This window comes from Gavia stellata, chromosome 1 (assembly GCF_030936135.1).
Source record: "Gavia stellata isolate bGavSte3 chromosome 1, bGavSte3.hap2, whole genome shotgun sequence".
Classification (NCBI taxonomy): domain Eukaryota; kingdom Metazoa; phylum Chordata; class Aves; order Gaviiformes; family Gaviidae; genus Gavia; species Gavia stellata.
In genome coordinates, this window is record NC_082594.1 from 87,193,630 (window position 1) to 87,220,380 (window position 26,751).

Here is a 26,751-nt window from a genome sequence, read left to right on the forward strand (position 1 = left end):
GCAGGAAGTTGAAACGAGCTTTCTATGATGCAGGGATCAGTTTAGTGACCTTTTCTAGGTTTCTTTGAATCCTAGACTTCAGGGCTGCTCTGGGCTATGCCAGCATGGATCTTTCCATTCCTGCACGTTTCCCTGAGTTCATGCTTGTATTATGTTTAGTTGGATGTCATTCATGTATGGAAAAAGTGTGTTTTTGAATTGTTTTTTTACCTAAGCATTGCGTTTGCTGTCCTCCAGTTTTTCTGTCTTTTGTGATTTACTGAACTGTTAATTTTTCTCTTGCCTGAATATGAAGATGTAGCATCAACAATCAGCTTCCGCTATGTGATGAACTCATTTAGCAATTCCTCTTCCCAGACCCTGGATTTGCAGGGAATTGTGTTTTGAGGAGAGAATTTAGGGGTGAGGCCACCTGCCCATATATATAGACTGGATGCCTGAGAAGTTTTCCACTTGCTTTACTGTCTTTTGTAGATTGAGAAATATTTTATTTTTTATATATACTCTTGGTTTGTCAGATATAAGCCTATTTCTTTAGTTTCCTTCATGATTGTGTGGAAGAGTTTCATTTCAAGGATGTAGCAGAGTGTTTCTCTGTTATTCAGTGGTTTTTTGGTTCTAATAAAACTCTACAGCATTTAAGAACTCAGAGTCTTTCTTCCCTTCGTAGTGAGACTTATCAAGCTGAATGTTTAAACTTATAGTAAACTCTTCCTATTACCAATGAAATAATTATGTCTGCTTAAAAGCACTTTTTTTATTTCAATATAAATGTTGCTATCCCTTCCTGCTGTTTTGGCAAAATGATTCATAAGAAACCATGCAGAACATAGATGCATCCAGATTGAAAATGTTACATGTCTTCCCACATATAACAATGAAATGTCTGTGTTGCTACTACGATTGCAAATACTTCATTGATGTCTGCATATAATTAAACGTGTTAGATTTTCTTTCCGGCTGTACTTACTGGCAAATGTTTCCTGAATGCCAACAGCTGTTATTAGGAAAATACTCTGTGATCAACCTGCTGCTTCTGCATAGGTTGCTTTATATAAAGCTTAAGAACACATTGGCTTTTCTTGCCTGAGTAACACTAGAAGCATTTCATGGATTAAAAGGTCTTTTTTTTTTTTAGAACAGTTGCTTATAACAAAGTTGTTTTTATAACAGGATAAACTGATTTAAAAATGAGACAGTCACATTTTTCATGTGGGTTATTAAGTAGGATATAAAGCATTCATTCTAAACAGAGCTTGCACTAATTACCATAAAGCTATAGCATCTGATGAACTTAGAAAGGAGTTGTTATGTCATCAATGTTGTATTTCATGTGCTCTCTGCCTTACTAATTTCATTTCTCTATATCCACTGAGATTTTTGGCCTGTCAGAAAAACTTTCACAGCCCTGAGCCTCCCATCTCTAAGTCTTGCTTATAGAAACTGCCTCACATGCTACGTTGTCTGGAGAAGAGGAGGCTGAGGGGAGACCTTATCGCTCTCTACAATTACTTGAAAGGGGGTTGCAGAGAGGTGGCTCTCTTCTCCAAGGGACTAGCGACAGGACAAGAGGAAATGGCCTCAAGTTGCGGCAGGGGAGGTTTAGACTGAATATTAGGAAAAATTTCTTTACTGAGAGAGTGGTGAAGCACTGGAACAGGCTGCCCAGAGAGGTGGTGGAGTCACCCTCACTGGAGGTGTTCAAGGAACATGTGGACATGGCATTGCGGGACATGGTTTAGTGGGCATGGTGGTGTTGGGTTGATGGTTGGACTTGATGATCTTACAGGTCTTTTCCAACCTTAGTGATTCTGTGATAAGGTGAGAACAATGTGCATGCAGTCCCCAGCAGGCTGTTTGTAATAAGGAGGTCCAACTCTAGTTTTCTGTGTGTTTTGTATTCTGCGTTTATGTTCCCTCCTGTTGCATGGAGTGTTAGAAACAACCAGTGGTTCCCTTTTCTCTTCTTCTTCCTCCCAGGGTTTTCCTTCTCTTCTCTGGCAGGGTGTGCAAGCATGTCAGTTCAGTTCAGCTCAGCTCAGCAGGAATTGTTCAGCTTAGTTTTCTTTCTTAGTTACTTAAGACTATTGCTGGTACCTCAGTTTTTCAGTGTTACCACTAGAAGCGGGTCATTTCTGTCCATGGTTAGGGACTGCTGGTTGAAGCCATTTGTCTGGCATACATGTGACTAGCTGGTATGTGCCAAAAGGATGTAAAATGGAGGAAGATTGTCTCAAGGAAGGAAGCAACAAGAACCAGTGAATAGATATAAACGTTTACCAGTATTTCCTTTCTGTGGTGGCTTCACACTTTGGTAACATGAATCTTTCTATTCTGTTTGAGACTTTGAAATCTTTTGTTTCAACCTAAAGACCTTTCAATTCAGTTTAATTCTTTTTAAGGATAAATCTAGGAAGGGTGAATGATTGGATCAATTTAACCTGCCTTTTCTGCTTTACTTTTTCAGGATTGCACAGTATATGAAACAGAGAATAAAATTCTTCATGTGGTGAGTAGTGTTTGGATTTCTATTAATAAATATATTTGTATAGACTACATAGAATTATAGAGCTGTGTGTTTTGTGCTTTTTCTATGCAGTGCTAGTGTGATAATGACCTAGTCTGGGTATGACTGAGTGAATGTATGGAACTACTTGTGAATAGCTAACAATGTTACAGAAGCTGAACTTGGCACATGAGAAGCCAGGAACTTTGCAAGGGCTTGCGTTTGGCTCAGGCCCATCTGTTATTTGTAAACCATGGTCAGAAGAATGGTTTTGAAAAATAGCATTTTTTTTTTTTGAGAGAGCTGGTTGCTAGGCTTCTGTGAAATCATATATATTTATGTTAGTGATATAGCTTCATTTATACAGTTTTATTCCTCATAGGAGCTTGGAGCTAGCCTAGTGATAGGAAAATTAATGCAATTCTTTCCTTTTGAATTCTCAGTATAAATACAACGGTCTGTTCCTGGAATCTGTAGTGCTATTGATAATAAATAAAGCAGATGAAAGTCATCAGGGCATCAGAACACAGGATGAGTGTGAAAGGCTGGTACTTTGGTGGATGGAGAAAAGCTTGAGTAAACTTTGTCTGAAAAACTGCACCTAAGTTTTAGATATTAAATTGTGTTTCATGTTGTGGCTGTAGTTTAGTGAGTATTAACTGAACTGAGATCTTATTTTTAGAAGTTAGATACAAAGATATTCTTCCTAAGAGTGAGTAATGAATTGGTTTAATTTATTTACTGTATTTCACATTTAGGTAGGTTTTGATATCTTACTTTTCTTATTACTGGAGCTTAAGCAAGAAAATACTGCTTTTTTTTTTTTAAAGGTGAGCTTCCCAGTGAATTTTGCTATACCTTTTTTTTCAGTGCTCCCATATCAAATGCTTGGCAAGCTGAATTCTATAAGCTTTTGATGCTTTGATTTCACAGTGATGTGGAATAAAACGTCTCCTTGTAATTTTAAGTTTCACTGACATTTTTCCCCTGTGGGACACAAAGAATTAACAATTTTAGTGAGGCTGACATCATCATCTTTGCTAGGCTGATCTCTGCAAGTATATAAGTAATGAAGTTTTTAGTTGCATAATCTTGGCAAAAGTTGAATTGCTGTAAGTTTGAAATCTTTATATATAGCCTGCTTTTCAATACATGCTTGTTTTCTGTTTAAGAGCCAAGAGTTCTGACATCTGCTATATACAGTATATATCTTTTACAAATTAGCAAAAAGGATTGTAAAGGGAGCTGGCAGTGTTTAGAGCTGATGAAGCATCGGTTAATATAGTCTTCAACAGAAAATTTTCAGGAAACTGAGAGGGATTTGTTTAAGATATGTGAGTACACAAATTTGAGACAGGTTTCAAAAGTAATATTATCTTACATCATTCAGACTCACGTAGGCTTATTTCTTTAATCCACAGTACCTTCATTGTGGTGACAGGTGGACATATGTATTATTGTGGAGAGGTTCATTATCTTCTACGGTTAGTGCTCAAGTTTGCAAGGAAACATGAACAGAGCATTGAATGTTTTACTGAAGCCTAGGATTAAAAATTACTATATGTATTACGTGTAACTTGGATCATTTCTGACTGTGTTGCATTTCAGCTGATGGATGGGATTTAATGGGGCAAAAGCTGACCAAAAGCAATTGAGGAAAGACATAAATCTGTGATTGAATAATTAGAAGATGGGATTTGAAATCCTATTTTGGATTTGAAAGGGAGTATTTTACAAGTGCAGCTGAAAAGGTTGAAGATAGAATTGGAATTGAAAGCAGTCACAGTTCCCTCCAACCCCTCTCCTTGGAAGACAGAACAAGGTGTTGTGGCTTTAGCCCCTTAGACAACCTGGGGAGGAGCAATCTAACAGGTAGATTAAAAAAGAGAGGGAAAGCCTACTGATGTCAAGATCTTGAGAGAGTTCATGGTATTTTTATGGCAGTGTCAGAGAAGAGAGGATGTGAGATACCTTATGAGATAACAATATTTGAATGCACAAGTACAAACTAGATTAAAGATGTTCTAGAGGGGAATTAAGAATTTAAATCTCCTGTTATAGACTGTGCATCCAGTAAATTTAGAGGTGAATGTTAAAAAGAAGTACTGAAGTCAAATTTTAAGAGATCCTTCTTACATAAGTAAAAAAGAACTACAGAAAGGAAAATAAATTAAATGACAGTGTTGTGGTTTAACCCCAGCTGGCAAGTAAGCTACCACACAGTCGCTTGCTCATGGACACAGACACGCCCCCCTCCCCCTGCCCTCCCCCGCCAGCAAGATGGGGAAAAGGAAAATAACAAAGAGAGAGAAATAAAAGCCAAGAAAGACAAGTGATGCAAAGAAAACGATTGCTCACCACCAACTGACCGATGCCCAGCCAGTCCCCGAGCAGTGGCTCCCTGGCCAACCTTCCCCCTAGTTTATTGCTGAGCATGGCATCATATGGTGTGGAATATCCCTTTGGTCCATTGGGGTCAGCTGTCCCAGCTGTATCTCCTTCCAACTTTTTGTGTACCCCCAGCCTACCTGCTGGCAGAGCTGTCTGAGGAGCAGAAAAGGCTTTGACTCTGTGTAAGCACTGCTCAGCAATAACAAAACCATCCTGGTATTATCAAGACTGTTTCCAGCACAAATCCAAAACATAGCCTCATACTGGCTACTATGAAGAAAATTAACTCTACCCCAGCCAAAACCAGCACAGGCAGTTATGTACTGTTATTCTTTAGGACACCAAGAAATTTATCACCTTAGAAGCACATCATTGGATCAAAGTAGTTCATTTTTGTCCGCATTATCTATTGGTGGTCCAGTGGTTTACTTCAGGTTGAACCTGTGTTCTGGGTTGAACATCTCCATTGTTCACGTGGCTCAAAGTGTTATTTTGGACTTGTGTGCCGTGGTTCAGGGGCTGGAGCTCTGTAAGCACACATCTCCTGTGGGTATGCTGCCCCGTTCCCCCTGGAGCGAGCCTGCTTTGTGCCAAATCGGTGGGCAAGAGCGTGTGTGGGCACAGGCGGGGGATGTGAGACCACGCTGCTGCTATTGAAGTGAATACATGGATGCCTCCAAAGTTAACCCGTCACTGAGTCTTCATGCTTTCCTCTAAAGCATGGTGGAGTAAGCAACATCCCTCAACAAAGGCAAGATCCTCAATTAAATGACTGATTGGTTTGCTTTAATTAGGCAGGGCCAAAAAATAGTTAATGTGCTCATATTCTAATGGCAGTAATTTCTTTTGAAAAGCAAATGAATGCCCTCTTTCTTTCAGAGATGGCAGTGTGGGTGTTCATGTGGAGGGACTGCTGAATTACCTTGTCCATAGATAGTATGTTTTAATGTCAATAAACTTACTCTGAAGTTAGCTTTCTAGATATCACTGATACGTTTAAGAAATGGTATGCTGCGGAGACAGAACTGTATAGCTTCAGCTTATATTCAAGAAAAATATTTTTGTTTACTCCAAGCGATTTGAGTTTTAAATGCTATATAAAAAAGCATTGTGGTTGTCAGTCACGATATTAGGTTAAGTAGTAAACTAATCCGTGTTATTCAACTAAACACACAAAATGTATCTAAAGGAAAAAGGTCTTATGGAAAACTGATGAAGTTTTAAGAAGAAATTACCTACTTCAACTTGTTTATTTCTTCTAAATGGAATTGCAAAGTGTGTCTGGGAAAAAATGTCTCTTCTATAATTTTCTGTCCTAGAATTACAGGTGTATTGAAACAATTTTTTTTTCAAGACAACTGTATTTCTTAAAGGGTTTTTTACTGTGAATTGGTTCACAGAAGCACTTGGTTTCTCTGGAATAAGAAGCATAAAACGATGCAGGGGTAATGTGTTGGTTTTTGCTCATTAAAACGTTGATGCTTCTGAAATACTCATGAATACAGAGAGATGCTTCATCTTTCTGCCACTTCATTTCTCAGTATGTTTTTTCCAGGTTACCTTTTGCTCAGTAAGCAACGTAATAAATAATTAATTAAATAATAATAATAGTAATAATTTATTACTATAATCAGAAAGTAAATATCACCAGAAAATAATACCAACAGAAGTAGATGGCAATAGAAAATATTAATGTAAGAAGAACAGGTTCTAAAATACAGTGCGCCTAAATATGAAAGGAGAAGCCATAGCTGTGGTGTTGGCTTCAAAATTGGAAATTAGTATGCTCTTGCTAGTTTGTATTTAGAATCTTTATATTGATTTAACTGGATGATAAAATGTATGGAAAAGTGCTCAGCTTAAAAGGATATCAGTTCTGCTTATTTGGGGAGTTATAAGTTAATAGTTGTGAATGTCTGAATGGAGCTTTAAAATCTTTGAAGAATAATTCGTTGATTCCATCCAGCTGTTCAAGGCTGTATATGATGGAAATATCTAGTTCAGATTAATCCATGTGAAGCAGTGCAGTATTAAAGTGAGAGCAAAGCAAGAACAACTAATTGTAGAAAGTAGAAGCCAGGCTCCACTCAGATTAATAATAAGTTTTAACTGAATTTTCTTTTTAGCTTAATTCTATAAAAAAAGAGAATGTTTTCCTAAAGAATTTAACTTTCTTGAAATTACACTGCTTTTCCTCCAAAAAATTACAGTTTTATTGAGTTGTAAAACCATAGAAAGTAGAACCACAGAGTGAAATTAATATTCAGAAGTTTTTGAAAAACAAATGAGCTACTTAAATTAAAAAAGAGTTACTAAATTGAAAAAGAAAAGAACAAGTAACGGATCAGAATGTTCTCTTTTTGCTAAGAGCCTTGCAGAAACAACAATGACAATAATTCACTCCTGCCCACTATATTTGAGTGTGTTATAGAACTATAATCGACTAAAAATGTATTGTCAAAGGTATCATTTTTATACTCTCATTAAAGAAAAAAAAGAAAAAGTAACCACCTGCTTTCTTTCAAGAGTCTATACCTTGCAAACTGGGCCCAGCAAACTTCAATCTAATAGAAGCCTCTTTTTTTGCATCCAAAATAAGATTTAGTTCACTGTTTAAACTTGATGTATATACATATGCAAGTCCAGGCCCAGCTGGGTCTAAGATTGCCAAAGTTACTGATGTATTTCCTATGGTACAACAAATGTTTTAGACTAAAATTCATTCATTAATAATTGTTTGGTTTGGCTTAAGCTAACTAGTTAGACTTCATCCTGAATGCTGATGTAGCAAGTTGCTTTGTCTTGGTCAGTTGTAACTAACGGAGCTTTTTTTTTTTCAGTTTAAACTTAGCAATGCCAAGACATTTTTTTCTTACCTTTAGCCCTGGATGTCCGTGTGTCTTATTGGTATCATATCCCTCATCCAAATAATGTAGGTGAGAGAGTTGGTGGGAGAGGCTGGTGCTTTTCTTGCTGTCAGCCCTGGGAATGTGTTTAAGCCAGGATGCTTCAGTATTGCAAATACTTGGCAAGACAGACTTAAGACTGGTCACTAGCCTGGGTAAAGTTAAGGACAGGAACAAACACAAGTCTGTTTGCTTGACCAGAAATGCTTTGGGACCCTAGAGCTGCCTGAATTGAACAGATAACAGATGAACAATTTGAGGAAAGGCCGCGGCTTGTGGAGGCCTCTGAAGCCGTGTCCCTAAGTACTTCCACTCTGCTGCAGCAGACAGACATTTTCCAAGCATAAATTGAAGTAGCCACAGAGAATCAGAACAGATGCAAATCTAATTTAGTCATCTTTAGGTCCTCATGCCCCTGGCTGAAATAAGGCGCAATTATGGAAAATCTGTTAGAAACTGGTACACTACAGTCCAAAAATACAGGTAGAAACTAAGTATTATCTTTCATTCTTCATGCTCTGGGGCGTAAACTAGTTGCCTGCAGAGTGAAAGAAAATGTTTCCCCTTGAATTTCTACCAAACAACTAGATGCTGTGTAATGATATTTTTCATCCTCTTTTGAATGATTTAGCTTTGCACATAAAGACTGTGGTATTGCTTCAGTCTGCAATTATAAGTTTGTCACTGAATAGAGAGAAGAATTCATTACTAAAGTGCAGTGATGAGTTACTGCAAAAGAGAACTGAAGTCATCGCTGTAAAGCTTATAGTGAGAACAGGGACTGTGTGACAAAAGGAGAAACTGTAATCATCTGTTGATTTCTCTCAGTTAATCGTTTGTAACTTGCTTTTTTTTTTTTTGGCCTGGCCAAATCCTTTTCCTTTTTTCAGATACCTTGCACACTGAAAGCTGAGTGCAGCTTGAGAAAGGCTGGGCACATTTTTAATGTCTGCTGATTTTTGTAGGAGCAATTGGATGCTCATCTTCCTGTGTATCTTACTGTAGCTAGTACTGCATTGCAGCAGGGAATCAACAGTTAGAAAAGATAAAGGATCCTGATCTGGTTAACAATGTTTTCATAAACAGAAATGTAGTTTTACAAAGTAACAAAAGATAACTACCATTTGAGAGAAAAGGTGAGTTGTATTGTCATCTGATTTTAGTGAAACTAAAATACATGTCTATGATACAGCTTGTGTTGAATAGTTATGCTGAAAAATAATGCGTTCATAAATTGTTTGGAACAAAATGAGTAGAAAAAGTGCACTGTTTGTGTGCTTTTCTTCCACTCAAATTAATTGAATAGCCGTCATACAAAATATTATGTCAGTCCATTACTTTCCATTACAAAAAAATTAAAATTTTTAACTAATAAATAATAATAATAAATGTAATAATAAACCCCCCTGTATTTCTCACACCTACATCATTTGTCAAATTGGCTTTGCATTTGCCAAGGTGAAACCTCCGGTGAAGTCTGGGGAGCTTAGGGAAAATTTAGTCAAGCTAGAAGTGAAGTAGCATTGAACATAACTTTAGATTTAGGCAGGATTGTTCCTTGAATGAATATGGAATGAACCTGATTAGCCACAGTGTGAACTGTTTAGGAAGAGGAGCATAGAGAAGTCAAAGGCTGTTTACTTGGGAACTTTCTAAATACAATACCATGTTGCCTCCATTAAATTAACATTGTTCCTGTGCCATGTGGGACCATCTGTGCCATGGAAGGTCCTGATCCACTGAATAGGTCCAAGGTCTTTTTCCATAAAAAGGCCTAATGGGGAGGAATCATGCTCCTGGTGAAAAGGCTGTTTTGTCTGCATGCTGGTTTATGTTGATTGGTATATTAAAAAGCCTTGGCCAATGAAGTCAATAGCAGTAATCTGGGCAGGAACTGGACTGTAACGACATTCAGAGCCACTGGTTAAACTTTTCTGTAAACTGACATGGCTGTACCTATGAATGTGTCCCAGAGCCATCCAAGCTCCAATATGTTCCTGGGACTGAATTTCCCTCCTCCTCCTTCTCCCATCCTCCACAGACACACACACACACACAAGAAAACAACCCACAAACCATGAATGAGATGTTTCTGAGAGTACAGGCAAGGAAAAATGCATTATTTTGCCTGTGTTAGCCTCTGGACGTGTTTCCAGTGACAGACTATCTACCCTGTCTTGGCAGTGAGGAGAGGATACCTGCTGTGTAAGAGTGGGCCCCTTGATATCCTGGCTCTCGGCAAGCTAGATCCTACAGTCCAACTCTTTAACCAAGGAGTGTTTAACCAAGATTGTTTAAATGTGTAATAGTTAAGGGAGACTTGTAAGATTCTGTAAGTATTCTAACACAAACAGGCTTCTTATACTTTCAGAAGAAAAGTGAAGGAGTTGCTAGGTGTTTTCTTGTAGTGGCTGAAAGTTTTGGATGGTTGGGAAGAACCCAGACCCATCTTCTAAAAAAAATTACTTTTTGTTCCCAAGGTCTTGAAATTACACTGGAACAAGAAAACTGAAATAAAATGCATAGTATTCTGAAATTAGATGAGCAGTTTAATTAATTAAAAACAAATTAGCTAGTCATTCCTTGGAAGTCTGGGCAATAGCAGTGAGCCTTAAATTCAAAATCCTCCTACAGCAAACATCCTTTCACCTCCAAAGGAAAGGACAGCTCTCACAAGCAAAGCAAAACCATGTTTTAATGAAATGAGTTTGCTGGACAGAATTATTCCAGAAATAAGCAGATGATGTTGTGATTAGGTCTCATTATCCGGAGTGACTGTTTCTTGAGAAAGTCTATGGGTGCAGTTACTTCATGACATGGTGCCTTACTGAATCACTCAGGTCCACTAGTGCTCTATTAGAAGAAAAAGCTAATTCTGTTGGTCAGAAAATGAGAGAAGTAATTCAAGAACTTTCATTTTCACTTTTCTGTACCTTCCATTTTCTTACGCTTTTGAAACAAGGTGACTTCTTTCCAGTCACCTCTGATACTAATACACGGTAATAAACCTGATAACTTTTAATGGAGCTTTAAAAGTTCTCTGTCTTCCGCTTTTGTCTTCATCTTGGTCAGATCTGGGTACTCATGAAGTGGAGAAGATTTTATAATAATGCAGGAGAGTTTTGCCCCTAACTATCATTTTTCTAGGAAGTGAGTTATGTACACATGCCCACATGTTTAATGAGTGTTTGCATTTTGGAAAGGCCATAGAATTTCAAGCATCAATCTGAAAGAGCATCCTCTAATTGTAGGGGCTTCTCTAGGGACTTTGCTGTGGCTCATTTATTGTGCTTAGAATGGACACGATACTGTGCTGTTGGATGGCGATATGAATATCTAAGATGGAAAGAAAGCCGCAAGACCTGAAAGACCATAATCTTTTAGAAATGCATAGAAGCATATGGCAGATTATTTGATTGTAGTAAGTTAGTGATTTTGGCATCCAATATTCCCAGAGCTCCTCTTGGGGAATATTCACACCACCTTGTTTTAGGATTGCAACCAATATAACCATATTGGAATGCTGATCTCCACAGGCTTACTGTATAGACTGTCTGTACCCTTCTCACAGAGAGGCAGAGGGAGAGCAGCTGCTTCAGGGAGCTGTTTAATGCATCTCAGCTTAGGCTTCTGTTCCATGCCATATCCTGGACTTGCCTCACTCCCGTCCTTTCCTCATCATGTGTCAAGGCAGCCGAGGACTTTTTTCGAATGAGGAGCAATGTCTGTGAACTTGAAATGGCATACCTTGTGTTAGGTGGTAGGAACACTCCTTTTCTGTGTGTTTTGGCATCTCTCTGCAATGCAACAGTTGGGAATAGGAGGAAAAAAAAAGTCATACATTAATTCATTGTAAATAGAATTTTCTCTGAAACTGCTAAGGACCCCATAAGTTTAATAGTTTTAGAAGAGGTTAATACGAAGAATAGGTAGGTGAATACAAGTCTAAAGATACATGAAAATCTCAGTTTTCATCACCAGAGTATGATTTATAATGTAGGTCTCTTCATGTTGCATGTGGAGAGCTGAGTGTTTTGTAATCTACTAAAAGTAATTTTTCAGTGATTGTCAGTGCAGTTACAAGAGAGATGAAAATACAAATTACATGCCAGCATTGTATTAAAAAACCTAAACAAACAGGAAATCTAAGCTTTCATTTTTATTATGGAAATTTATATAATTTTTACCTTTTCAAAATGTCAGCTCAAAGCAATTTTCGTGTATCCAAAAAGCCATAAAAAACCGATTTTGCAATAAAGTTCACTTTTTCACTTCTTCCTATTTTAGGTAAAGCATGAAGCATTCTTAACCCCATTTTATATATTTCTTGACTTCCTTTTTTCAGTAATGATTCTGCATCATGAAATACAGATAAAGCAGAAGGGGTAGGGGTGTGTGTATGTGTGTCTATGCTTGAAGGTAATATTATCTCTGGAAGAAGGTCATGTTGGTAATACAAATTTTGTTAGATTTTCCATTTGATTCTGGTTTGTTTATTCATTCAGAAACTTTATTGTTCAATAAAATAAGCCATTTATATACAAACCTAAACTTCCTACTGTTTGTAAATAATTTTAAGAGGAGAAAATACAAATGTAATGGTCTGTAACAGGATTAAGTTTTCACTGTCACTGGATTTTTTTTTTTTTTGCTTTTATCACTTAAGTTTTTTTTACTTTCCTTTTTACATAAGCTATTTGTAGTTTGGCATTTGGAATTATAATGGTGATTTGGCAAGGAGGTTATATCCAGTTTTCTATTATTTTTCCATAGCATTGTGGTAGATATTTTTTACTTCAAGAAGTATGCTTTGCAATCTTGGAAGAGTGGTTGGTGCAGCAGTCGTGTGCAGTTGCATTTCAGTCATGTGAGGAGACTGGTTAGCTTTCATCTTTTGAATTTCAGAGCAGTTAAGCTGGTTCTTAATTGGTTTTGGAGGTACCCACAGTTTTGGGACCAGAAGAATGTCCTAATCCCTGAATTTGCTGACAAAACATGCATTTGGAAACCTGAACCGAGAAATCAGTTTTAGTTGCTGAAAGGGGACTTCATGCAAAACATTGAAACTCTCAAAAATCACTTGCTTACAGAAATCTGAGAGAATGATAGGAAACAAATCACAGCTTCCCTGCTTCTGAGAAGAGGTTGTTCAGGGGGTGAGAGATGAGGAGATAGACAGTACGCATTTGACAGTCCCAGCCTTCTTAGAAATTTTTTATTTCTATTTTGCTGTGAAGAGGCTGCCAAGGATAACAGGTTTAAGAATTATCCCATTGTGAAGTGGTTATTTATTTTAAACTTTATGCCTGCAATAGTAAATCATGCTTGGCAGCAGTAGAACACGAGAAACTCAGTCCAAAGTCAATTAGCATGTTTTATTAGTATAGAATAAACTTCAGAGTTAATGGGAGTTACCCATCATCGTTAAAAGCCTGATTTTCATCTGTGCTGAACATCTTCATGTTCAACTGTAATTAGTGGGGTTTGGGGGCATTTAATGTCTTTGCAAAAGACGTGGGCAGAGTGGGGGGTTGGAGTTCACCACACACTCCCTGCGTGTCTGAGCACAGCACAGCTCAGAGGCAGGGCACCTAACACTGAGAGCTCATGGGAGCATCTCGCACAGTCCCTTTTTCTCTCTACTCGGATGCAAAAACATTTGCCTCTTGTTATTCCCTGGTCTGACACTATGTCAGTTCAGGGTCATCACAAAAAATGGATTTTGTACTGTGCTGCTGACTGAGGCCTTTCCCCTTCCTCCTTCATTCCCTCTGCCTTCTAGATTCATCAATGCGATTTAATATGTACTTTAAAAATGCAGTGCTTTAAATTGTAGGTTGATATGCAAATAGTTAGCAATGCTATGCTTATTGTGACATTTTCTTTTCTTTCTTTTTCTTCCTAGTGTAAGACTCTCTCTGGTGTCTGCGATCACATTATCTCGCTCTCTTCTGATCCACTGGTTTCCCAGTCTGCTCACCTTGAAGTGATCCAGCTTACAAACATCAAGCCAAGTGAAGGGCTGGTAAGAAGTACGCAGTTAATCAAACCCATCATTCAGGATGAGAAAGTTAATTTAAAGAAATAAGTTGTATATATGGAAAGGAATAGGACATTTTAGCCTTTTTTACTTTAAAGTCTGAAAATAGTTTGATTTCTCATGCAGCTGGGCCAACAGGGAGCTATTTTGTAAGGCTGACCGATGTATGCAAAGAGTTTAGTGAATAGGAAGAAATGAGCAAGAAGTTCTTGCCATTTATACCATCTTCTGAAAAATGGTTCAGATTGTTCTAGGATCTTGACGTCTGAAGGGATTTAAATTACTAAATCAACTCAACCAAGAAGTTTGCGTGGGTTTATGCACAAAACCTGTCAAATTTTTGAATATGCTTCATAGTATCTCTGGGATATAAAGCTATTTCATAAGTTATTCAAGGGCTCTACAGCACTGCTGAGAAGTAGCTTATTGAATTTTATTGCAAGAACTCTGGATGCTTAATCAGGTACTTTTAAAGGCCCACTGCAGCCATCCCATGTTTGTTGTTCAGGAGTTGACTACTGATCTTTTGTTTACTCAAGTATCCAACACCCACTGCATGGGAAAGAACAACACTGATAACAATTACAGCTCTACAACTTTACATCACTTGGAGGTAGTAGAAGGTGATCGGAATACAGTTAACCGTTTTTTGCCTAATGAAATAGCTTTTGGAACTTCTGACGAAGTTTATTCTCATTGCCTTTTCTTGAATAAGGAGGACTACTGCTGTGCTCTTTACAGCAGGTTTTTGAAGTTGTTTGGATGGTGTGGTTTTGGAGAGTATTGTGGTTTGTGGATTGATTGTTGCTGGGTTTTGGGTTTTGGTTTGGTTTGGCTTTTTGACAAATTTGGTATGCCAAGGTATTTAGAGCAATTATACGCTAAATTAGTTTTCCACTCTTTTGGCAAATCACAACTAAAATATGAGTAAATATTGCCCTATCCTTTGTTTTAGTCTACTATTTGTTTTTCCTTCCTCCACTGGCGTTTTTTATCTCTGAATCCATTTCAAACTAGTCCTCCAGGATTTAAGCTTTTCATGGTTTCTCTCCTCCCTCTCTTTCTCCTGTAATTTTATCTCTTCCACCAGCTCACTGCAGTCAACCTTTCAAAATCTTATTTTCTGCTGTAATGAAGAAATGTTTTTCCCCCTTTCTCTCAACCACCTTTTTTTGGAGTTCTGTCCATTTTTATCTGAGCTCTTCTTTATTTTCCTTTCTGTTTTGTGACTGTTTTTTTTTCCTCATTTAAGTCTTTCTGTAGGGTGGTGTCAGTCTCCAGTGACTGAAAAATGTTTAGCAGTATTTTTGTAAATAAGACTGTGTTTTGTGGGTCTGTTCCTGCTGATCAGATAAAGAATCTCTTTCCCCTCTGTGCCTCTGTTTTATACCCTCTGTCTGTCTTGTCTGTTTAAACTAGAAACTCTTAAGGCAAGTTTTTTTTTCTTTCAATACATATTTGTGAATCAGCTGAACATTGTCTTCATGCTGACTGAGGACTACCATGTCATTGTCGTAAAAATTATTATATGTATTTTTCAAAAATGGAAAATACCAACTGTGCAGTATATGAGCCTTAGAAGAATACAACGCTGTTTTGATACGGTCATTTTCTTTTTTTTTTTCCCCTTCATCCTTGCCTGTATGCCACTATTCTGTTGCCTCTGTATTGTGCTGTGTCCTCTAGATTGTGAGCTCTCCAGAGCAGGAACTAAAAATGATGTATTTGCGCCAGGAGGGTAAATACGATACCTTTCAGTATCAGTTTCTTACAGTACCAGTTTTGCTAACAGATCATCTTTGTCAGGTTTCTCTTGGTGCTCTGTATGAAAGCTTTGCTTTTGGGTTATTGGGCTTTTTGTTTGTTTTTTAAACTAAATTTTTCAATTAAGATACAACAAATGCATATCAGTACCGCCTTGTTGAGTGCTAAGTGTGTCAGTTTAAGAACTGATGGTGGAGCTTGGAGTTGTGAATATCCTCTGCACATCAGGACCGCTTGGATGAATGTGAAGCTTGATAACTTCTGGACCTTCTTCTAGGATTTGTGCAATGATGGAGATGGAAAACTGGATTATTGTCAACTTTCTTCTGCATTTTTGACCCACGTGATAGTTCTGTGCTGACTCTACCAATCACTACATAAAATCTTCTATAAAGATGGGAAGACTTCAAGTAGAAGGAAAAGGATAAGGATGGCTGCTAACTGGGAAGATGTTTTTGTCACCTAGCATAAACAGAATATCTAACATGTCTCAAATTTTAATATCTGAGAAGCTGACGTAGATCAGGGAGAGAAAAAGGAAAGGAGAAGAGAAGGAAATAAAAAGTTTGGAAAACAATGCTATTTCCTTAAACTCATATGGTAAATATAAGACAGAACTGAGAAAATGGTTGGAGTTTTTACAACTTTCAACACATTGGAGCACTATCAGGATGTTTTAATCAGCCCAAATAGTTCAAGGTATTTAATCTTTTTTTTTTATTATTTGTTTTGTGGAAACGTAAGTATCAGTCAGAGGTAAATGTGAATTTTCAGACTAATACCTTAATGCAAGGAAAACGTAATTGTGTTTCAGGGTTTACAACGTCTTATAGATACTAAAACTAGTTAACACCTATCAGAAAAACAGACTAAATAACCTGGCAAGCAAAAAATGTTGTTAGGGTGTGATGTGGGGAAACTCTTGTGTACTGGGTAAAGCAATGTTATGTGTGGGTGGGTTTTGGTATTGCTTTTTTCTCTTTTTTTTTTTCCTTTCCTCTATCCTTGGTCTGTTGCCCAGGTGTGGTTATGTGACTGGCTGCATATTCCAGTGAGTGTTGCTGCAGGAAATGGTACAGCCTGCAGTGGTTGTGACGTAAGGGTGAAAAGGGAGTTGTCAGAGTAGAAAATTCTACAAAAAAGCTCTGAATTGGATTAATGTGGTCAGCTTTGCAATCACCAGCATGCTCCCATGAGTAATCCCTTCTTTCTTCCTTTTTTTTTTTGAGGACTTGGAAGTTGTTTTCTCTGTATCATTAAGCAGAATTTAATTTTGTGTGGTTTTACACTATTGATGTTCTGAAAGAGACAAAACTGACTAGTTTAGGTACTATCTTTTGCCAGGAAACAGACTTAAAAATATTACTGCTTGACTGAAAACAGTGAGTGTATTTAGTAAAGAAGCACAATACTGTATGCCTTTTGTTACACAAAAAGCAGGTAACCAAGTTGTAGCTACCACTTTTCCTTGGGAAGTTTTTCCTCACCAGTCCCTTTCTATTTTATTTTTTTTAGTATAGAACAGAATATCACAGAACTGGCAAGTGTTAATCCTGAATTTCAATTTTTCCTGTTAATCTTATCATTTTTATCCTAGTCAGTTCAGGTACTATGATATGATTTCAAGCAGCAGCTATTCACCTAGCTTGCTAGATTCAGAAACGCAAAGGTGAATCCACCAGAACATGAGAGTGACTGTTCTGGGTTCCTCTTTGCCCGCTGAAGCAAATACAAAATGAGCCTGTCATGTGAAAAAGCAGTTGTAAAATACAAGTTGTAGATACAGCAGAGCGTGGCAGCTGGTTAAAGGTGCACTGCTGTCTGCCTAGCTAGAAAGTATTTTCCAGGAATCCAGTGTACTACTGTTCCTAATATTTCTCCTGAGTTATTTGGCTTGAAATATTGGAGGAGCTGGGAAGAAATTGTGAAGAGGGTTCTGAGAAATGTATGGGGTTAGAGGCACGTGCAACTTTGGGGGACTCCATTAAGATGATGTCACATTTTCACATGAATAAAAGTTCAGTTATGTGTGTGATAAAATGAAACTAGTATCTTCTTTCCTTTTCCATCCAGCACTGTGTAAAATATGTTAAAAGTATATCAGATTCTGTTTTCATTCTTTCATAAAAATAGAAAGAAAAGAAAAAAAAGGAAAAAGGTACAAGTTGTCTTTTCTAACCCTTAACTGAGTAATATTTTGCACTAAGGTAAAATATGGTTTGAAATTAGACTTCTACCCATAACTGATCGGGAAGGATAATCTGTAATTAGGCAGGAGGTACCCAATCTTTAGTCTAGGCATACATTTGTTCTTGATTCCTAGGGTGGTTACTTTATGGTTATTTTAATCGTACTAACTGAATTATCTTTCCTTTTATTTGACCTGACTGGTTCTTGTAAATTCATAGGGACCATGGCGTTATCTTTGGATACTTACGATGTGTATCTGCCAATTTGTTTCAGTACGAATGAACAGCACACACACTAATCTCTCCTGTATTCTTGATCACTGAAAGTACTGGTGATATTGTGCAGCCACAAGGAGGCAGAGAGGGGAAAGCTTGTCTATAGTATTCTTATTTCCATTCCAGATCAAACAATACGCCAGAAGCATTCTCTTCTCTGTACCGTTTCCCATATATTGTTCACTTAATACAAGGTGCAGAGGAATGTGGGTGAAAAGGTAGCTCATCTTTCTGTTGCAAAATGTTACCTCTCACAATTTAAAAGCTGCTTTGTAAAAAGAATTATGTTGGCTCATGCAAAACTAATGTGGCATAGTATTAATGTAACATCTATTAATTTTGTACGTGTGGAATAAAAATAATCTTTTTTTTTTTTTGCAGCTTCCCTCTCTTTCCCAATGTTTGCAAAATCTTGATCTTAGCCTTTAAAGAAAATTCTGCAAAAATTCTTTCTTCTTTTGCTTCTTCAAAGTTTTTTAAATGTCTGGAAAAGACTAGATTAGATGTGAATTGCACTCCACCCCAATAGCATACTTGGATGACCCTACTATCCTTCAGAATAATGCTTTGCACAAAACTAAACGCCGTGTAACCATTAAGTGTGAGACTTTATCCTCTGCTTTCAACCTAACGTTTTAGGTTGAAAGCAGTAACTCGCTGTCAATAAAAACAAAGATAGGACTTTCTTCAGAAATTACTCTGTGTGTGGACCTGACTCATAGTTCCTGCCACTGTGAAGTCACTGTGATTTCAGCTCTTGCCATGTTGCAGGGTGTATGGTCAGGTCACTTAGATCCAGATCCTGAGAGGGATTTAGGCCCTGGTTTTTGTTGGTTTGGGGTAGGTATGAGTACCAAATAACAGATACCGATGTATCTAGACCTCTTGTGTGGCTCATTATCCTGTCTGTAAAACGTGTGTATATTAGTGTTTCCCTACCTCACAGGGATGTTGTGAGGATCAATGTATAAGAAATTGCCATTCTGTATTGGAGACAACTGAATTAAGCAGGAAACTATGTGCATGGAGCCAATCAATGGAAAAATTGCTGAAGGTGCATAGAAGAGCTGCAACTTGAAGAATGATGCTAGAGGCTTCCTATCTGTGTAATAATGAGCAGATTCTTGCTTTGTTCTCTTCTAGCTGTGACAACCCAACATGACAACTGTATTTGATGCCATTACTGCTACATATTGTGCAGAGCAAAGTAGGAGTTTAGTTTTGAGTCTCCTCTCCTGAGAAACTCAAAGTCCCTTTTTTCTTTTTTTTTTTTTTTTTACTGGGGATATCATCCACTTCGTTAAGTGGGGGGTACTTCTTGTCCCCACTACCAAAATGTCTGTGAGTAGTGGTCCCAAATTAGACTAGTCCAACCTGGTATGTCTTCTTTGCCTCTTTACCATAATTAATCACCAGTGCGTACACCCTGTTCCTCAGCTAGGAACAGACTTCTTTGTGGCACTCTGATTAAAAGAAGTAGTAGTAGGTTATGGAGATAAGGTTTACTCAAGTGCTCAATTTTTACCTGCTTTCTATGGACCGTTTGAGGGAAAGGAGATTCCTCAGAAGTTGTTGAATGCTGAGTGTATGCCAATTATCTCTCGTTTTTCCTTCTCTCACTGTCTTAGTGGATGCTGTTAAAATGTTTGAATTAAGACTTGATGAAAAGGAACTTCTGTCTGTTCATAAGCTATCCCTCCTTTTCCATGCATTTTTGAAAGAAATGGGGTAGCTAATGAAGTTGATGTTTGTTTTCATCATTGAATTTTATAGCTGACCTGTTCACAGAGATGAGTGAGGCTATCAGAAAGTCTTATAGCTGTTTTGCAGGCACACTTCATAGCATTGGTTATCGGTTTGAAAGTTCTGTTTGCAGCATTGCCTACCAGAGACTCCAGATCTTTTAAAGTCTTCTGTAGCTTCCAAAGCAAAATGGAATTCTGGGACTTTTTTGTAATCAGGTGTTGTTATATTTGTAGTTGAAGGAGTATATTTAAAAAACTGGGGAGTATTTATGGAGATGACTATGGTAAAAGTTTTAGTTCGCTATTGCTAATTAGGGCCAAAATCATTTGGCCTGTTGTTCTCAAATTGTATCAGAAAGCACTTTCCTATTCAGAGACAAATTCCTCATGGCATATATTAAAAGTCCACAAATCTTTAAAAAAAAAAACCAAAAACAAAAAACCCCGAAAAACACAACAAAACCAAAAAAAAACCAAAAAACCCCAGGCTTTTCTTTTAGAGATATGCAAATTATGTTTGGATGGTGATGGTTTGTGAAACACTTTAAAAATTCTTTCCCATGATGTCTTTTTCTTAGGGTATGTACATTAAATCAACATATGATGGTCTCCATGTAATTACTGGAACAACAGAAAATGTAAGTATTGTTAATACTGTATGTTCAGACCTGGGAGCCTTTTTGACCTTACCTGTGGTTTATGCTTTCCCTTTGCTATAGACTACATTTTGCTTGCAAAAGTGTGCTAGTTGGCTGTTGAGGACCAATAGCATGTTGGATGGGAGAAACGCTTGTGCTTGTTTACCTCAGAAATGGAAGAGTTGTTCCCAGTTGAGGACCAGGGGAATCGGTTTTGATTTGTTCTTGCAAGACACCTAAAATGCTGCAGTTGATCAAGATAGGAAGTAGCTGTCTTGGAGTTACCTTGCTCTGTGAATAAAAGACAAATATCTTTATTATGTATAGGCTGATACTCTGGAGTTTGCTGCAGTATTAGACAAACAACTTTTATATTTTCCATCTATCAAGCTTTATTTTGTAATAAATAAATGCATGGAAATGAGGACATCCCTTCGCATTGATAAATAACCATATATTTCTGCATGAATTTCTGAGTAATGCTTATAGAGAGGAACACTTATTACCAGTGTACTAATTCTTACTGAAGGTATTAAATAGCAAGCAAAGCATAATAGACTACTTTTCAACTGCCTTTGAAATACAACCTCCTTTCCTTGTACACCATATTTAGAGAGCTGGCTGTCTATTAGGGAGTGAGCAAAATGATCATTTTGCAGGGAAGGGCTTCTATCCATAATCTTCAATGGACATGGAACAAGCCATTAAACACTGAACTGTTCCATAATGGTTTAGGCAATTCCTTTCAAAGATTTTGATGGCATTTTCATAAAATGAAGCTGTCAGAAATGTTTGTTTTATCCTGCTACTGTGTCATACTGTGGAAAGTGCAAACTACCTACATGGTATTTACAGCTGCTGCCTCTGTTCTACAGTGAGGTTCTGTTAACATCTCAATAAAATAGGAATATGATTTTCATCCCTTCATAGGAACTGCAATCTGATAGCCTTTCTTTCTTTTTTTCTTCTGCTGCGGGCAGGATATCCATGGGTTATATCCAATAGATAATATCTGTTGTAGAACTTCTGTGAATGCCACCTGTCTCAGGAAAACGTAAGGAATTTCAACCTTGAAATAAAAATTCTAGAGACTCAGACCTACAGCTACAGATATCATCAGTGAAATTAGCAAAACTAAACAAAAACAACAGAGCCATAGTTGAGCTTAATCTAGAAAACATATGAAAGAAAGAGGATGGTTTTTACAGTTGAATTTCTCTCAGATTAAAAAAGGAACCATTTCTCTCTATGACTTACTAATATTGGATTTAATTTCCCAGGGGCAAAGATGAAAATAAAATCTTGATGCATTCCCTCAAAACTCTTATCTTTTGTGATTTATGAATATAATTCAAAGCCACATCAGGAAGCTTCAGTCGTGATGACTTTTCTGCTTTCGTTACGGACTCTTTCACTCACTGTAACACCCTGGAGGTGCTCACAGCAGACTGAGAAACTGCAGTCTGCTATCTAGGGAAAAACCTGTTGTGTGTTAAAGTGCTTGTGAAAATGAGTAACGCCTGAGAGAAAGAAAGGGGTCTCCTGCTGTTAAACACACAGTTGCTAGCTACTTCCTTTAACAAAAATAAATGAAGGTATGATTCTGATAGATGGGAGGACAAACATCTAAGCAGCACGGCCAGAGCAAGGTCATGATGGTGCAGATGTGATCTGACCTGTTGATGTTGACATGTTTACTATTTGTGATACAATTTAACTTCTAGGAAACGGTAAATACCCAAATTCTTTTCCCTTTGAACAAAATTTTGTGGCCACTTTCTTTCCAATTCTGCTCCTCCAAGTGAGTGAGACATTGGCACAACTTCTTGTCTGACACTTTCCTGAAAGATCACACAGAAGGACTTGTCTTTTTAATAAACACAGTATCATGCCAGTGCTACCCACATTAATGTAACGTAGTAGTCTTTGTAACCACTTTTTCTGTTTGCTATTTGAGGTGTTTGATGTTCAGCTACAAAGGCCATTAGAATTTGCATCTTGCTGTTCAGCATTAGGAGTCATCTCTCCCAACACATCAGCCCTGCAGTTCAAAGCAGCTGAGCTCTGAAACTTGAACTGTGAGGGAGCAGGGTTCCTCACAGGTCACTGCCCCATAAGAGCTTCTCTGTGGTGGTCCTGTAGCATTAGAGCAAGCTGAGCTTTCTGTTTCATGTCTTCTCTCTTTTGTTTGGAAGTAACAAATCTAAAGGGTGTATTGTTCCAGCAAGAGATTACAGCTTTTTTGTTGAGTAGGCCTTTTGGACCGTTTTGGAGAGATTCTTTTAATTCACCAAACAAATGTATTCTTCGAATAAGGCCATTTTGTAATTTGGTTTTCCAACAGAAAAGAGTATTTTCTAAAGTAATAGTATGTGGTGCATCTCCATCAGGGGTGTAAGTTGGAGGGTGGTGCTGCCAGTGTCCCCATTTACTGTGCAGTGGTTGAGTTTGCGGGTTGCTCTTAGATCTCAGGGAAGAGAGACCTTTCAGAAGAAGTAACACAAAAATCTCCACTCTGGCCATGCAACAGATGTGCTCCGGGGGGTCTAAACTGGCCTTTCAGACAGTGTGGGTATACTGGGGGAATGGGACAAAGACAACATTTAGCCTAAAGGACAAAACTAAATCTATTCTGAAGAATAAATCCTAAGCAGATTCTGAATACCTTGTATGGTATCAATGTGTGAGCCTTGGCAACAGGTACTTCCATCTGTTGTTCAACTCCCTGTTGAAGTGAAATACCAGCTAATGAAGATACAGCTGTGATGGGACACACTTCATTCCTCCTACTAGGACTTCTTGAATGGATGTTTTGCTTAATGGTCAGCGTATACATCCACAAAAAGAAAGAGCTTATTAATTCTCCTGTTTTCCTTAAATAGTGATGATAAAAGATACTATTTCTTTACAGCAAGGTCTGTATTCTTTACTTGGGAGGAAAAAGCGGTAAGGAGCAAGTGTTGCAACCTCTTCATAAGACCTCCGCCTTGAGACTCCTGTATAAATTATTTTTACCTCACCTTGCAATGTGCTCGAGGCATAATTGCAATGATTTTTTTTTAAAGTAGACTTTTCCAATCTGAAGATTCTCAGACCATATTTACTGACTTGGCAAACTGCTACACAAAATACCTGTTTTTGTTAAGATTTAAGCTGCAAGTGGTGAAGTCAATACAGGATAAAGTTTGTATCGTAATACAGTCATGTGGAGTTCAAGGGTAATGACACAAGATTCACTTGCGTTGACATTTTGAAAGTCTTAGGTGTAACTACATCTGAGCTAAAATAGCAAGTATTACATAGGAGGATTAGAAAGATTGTTAGAGGTATGAGTAAGTAAGTGTGAGTAGTGAAATGGCAGGCAGAAGATAGATCATAATCACCAGTTTTAAAATTTTTCCCCAAGTCACTCAGCCAACACCTTTAATGCTGAAATAGTGCCAAAAGGTCAAGGCTGCTGTTCTTCATGTAAAGTAAAGTTACACTTTTACCAGCCCAGCTTGATTTAGGATGTTCTGAGCAGTGTCTCCTAGGACTGAGTCATGAGTGACCTTTCTTTCAGCCTCATGTTTCTCTTGAATATCTTCCATTTAAACACTGTCCTTAACTTAGGTCATGAATTACGTGGAATTGTACTAGAAAGTCATCGTGTAGCTATGGGACGTATATTTTGAATGGGGATGTGGTACATAGCTTACTACACAGAGTCCACGTTTCAGGCCTGGAGCATATTCTCTAGATGACCTATTATCTCACCTGAAAATTAATTCAATTTTATTCCTTTCTGTAAAATTCATAGTAGCTTTTCAGAAACCTGCTCCTGAACAATTTCAAACTGTCAGTCTCACCTTTGAACTTTAAGTGGATTAAGTGCCTTCATAGGCTGGCAGCCACAGTATTGACAGAAAAATCAAAGCGTTGTCACTCTATGAAAAGCTGAAGGAACTTATTTTCCTCAAAACGTAGGGGTATTTCCTCAGAAAACAGTTGGTCTACTGTAAATATAGAAGGCAGAAGAAGAGAAGGTTTGGGGGGATGTCGCTTTATGGGGGAGGGTTGGGTTTTTTTGTTGTGGGGTTTTTAGTTTGGATTTTTTTTGTTGTTCTTGGGATGTGTTTTTCAAGCAAAAGCAAGAACAAAACTACTTTGCTTTTCGAAAGTATTATCTTTGTAGGATTTTGATGCTGGTTGCATTTCTTTGACCCTAATAATGACCCAGAAACTAAGTTACATGGTAACTTATGATCTTCCTAGCTGGTACCTAACCTAATCCTCTCTCCTTGTGTACTTTTTGAAGAACAGTAAGTTACTGAAGTTCTCTGCAACATATTGAAACATTGTAGAACAAAAAGGCAATGTTGTGAAATTTGTTTGTGAGGAATTGCCGATTAGTCTTGATAAGTTCAAAATTTAGCCAAGGATTGGCTTTCAAGGCTGAAGATATGTCAGGCCGATTAAAGCACTCTTTTGGCAGAATGCAGTTAAAAAGAAATCCTTAGGACTTGGTTACCCTTTAATAAAAAAATATTCATATCCTTCTTAACATTTGATTGTATTGTGTACAATAGCACAGATTATTTTTCTCCAACAACAATGAAATGATTTATTAAATATTTTTTAATTCTTATTTCACAGTAGAATGTCATTATCAATCTAACCTGATTTACATAGCTTAATAATCATATTGCTGAAAGAGAGATGATGGCCAGTAAGAACTGTATTCTTTATCATCTCTTTTATTTTAAATTCAGTCACCTGCAGATCGGTGCAAGAAAATCCATGCTGGGGATGAAGTGATTCAAGTTAACCACCAAACTGTGGTATGTATAACTATGTTCTGTGTCAATTGGAGATAGAGGTGTCATGGCACATCAGCATGTGTAGAAAAATGTGTTTTTATAAATCATTATTTATTCTAACATCTAAATTTTCCTTTTCTCTACTGAAACCACATAGTTCTTAAACCACGATCTTCTGAGTATCACTGGAGGTATCAAATTAGGCTAAATAGCTGTGGCTTGGGAGATACGTTAGGGTGTTTTGTGCTTACCTATACTCTATTAATAGACAGTTGGGTTTAGTGTAATAGAAGGTTTTGGATCTAAAGGATGCAGGGAGTTGGAACTGTTGTGTTCTTGTAGGTTTAAGGTCAAGATTACTTCCTGGAAGCTGGAAAACTTACTACTTTCCAAACCTACTGGAATGTGTAGAACATGGTTTTTGAGAACAAGAGCATGTAAAATTCCCATAGTGTGCCTAGGGTGTTTAGCTTAATTTAAAGAAAGTTTTTTAAACTTGGAAAGTTAAGATGAAACAAATGTTTCAGATATGACAGGCAAGAAAACTGCATGCAAATTGCTCTTTGTGTGAATAGATGCATGTTAGTTCCTGGTGATTTTGCTTAGGATTGGTGAACTGTTAAAATAAAATTACCTTTTCTAAGGTAAGGCTTGGTAGCAGAAAAGAGCAGACTGTCACTATAGAAAGCAACTATTATTTTTTTCCAAAGTATAAGGTTTCTTAAGAGACTAGTGAAAGTCAATACATGGTATTAATTACCTGTATCCTTGCAAGCAATTTAACTGACAAAAAAATATCCTAGATCGCCAATACAGCAGTCATTTGTTAAAAGTGTGTTTTGTCATTCCCCATGGGGTTCCACCTGTAGCTTTAGGCCGTTGTACATCATGTCAGCTCCTCGGCGCAAAGTAGTGTAATGTATAATATTGTATACTCTCCAGCTAAGTTTGATATCAAATATACTATACATATGTGGAACTTAACTGATAAGAAGCTATCTTTTGAGCTATGCAATGTAATTTGATAAATCTAAGCAGATCAGGGTGAATTTTAGTACTTTTTTTGGCCATGTAGATTCATCACAGGTAACACAGTGGAATAGACTGCCCAGGGAGGTAGTGGAGTCACCCTCCCTGGAGGTATTCAAGGAGCGTGTGGATGTGGCATTGTGGGACGTGGCTTGATGGGCATGGTGCTCTGTGGTGTGGGTGGGTTGTTTTGGTGGAGTATTTTTTTGTGGTTTGTTTTTGTTTTTTAATGGTTGGACTTGATGATCTTACAGGTCTTTTCCAACCTTAGTGATTCTGTGATCAGTATGATGAGTTATATCCCATGATTACTTACATGTACAGTTGATGACTAATTTCTTTATTTTTCTGCACTAAGAAAACTTATGACATCAATTTAAAATGAAAAACATTTTAGAACATTATTATTTTGGCTATCAAAATGCATACAAATCTGAAGAAGCACATCAACAAGCATTCAGTCCTTAT

General features: G+C 37.5%; 1 protein-coding gene across 4 annotated transcripts in view; it reads left to right on the forward strand.

The window, feature by feature from the left end:
* Window positions 1-26,751, forward strand: part of CNKSR2 (connector enhancer of kinase suppressor of Ras 2) — a 217,930-nt gene that overhangs the window by 74,822 nt on the left and 116,357 nt on the right. For all 4 annotated transcript variants that reach the window (XM_059824755.1, XM_059824762.1, XM_059824768.1 and 1 more), the window contains exons 5-8: window positions 2,468-2,509; window positions 13,709-13,828; window positions 20,396-20,455; window positions 25,207-25,275. In XM_059824755.1, the coding sequence (XP_059680738.1) occupies window positions 2,468-2,509; window positions 13,709-13,828; window positions 20,396-20,455; window positions 25,207-25,275 (291 nt within the window). The remainder of the gene's footprint in view (window positions 1-2,467; window positions 2,510-13,708; window positions 13,829-20,395; window positions 20,456-25,206; window positions 25,276-26,751) is intronic.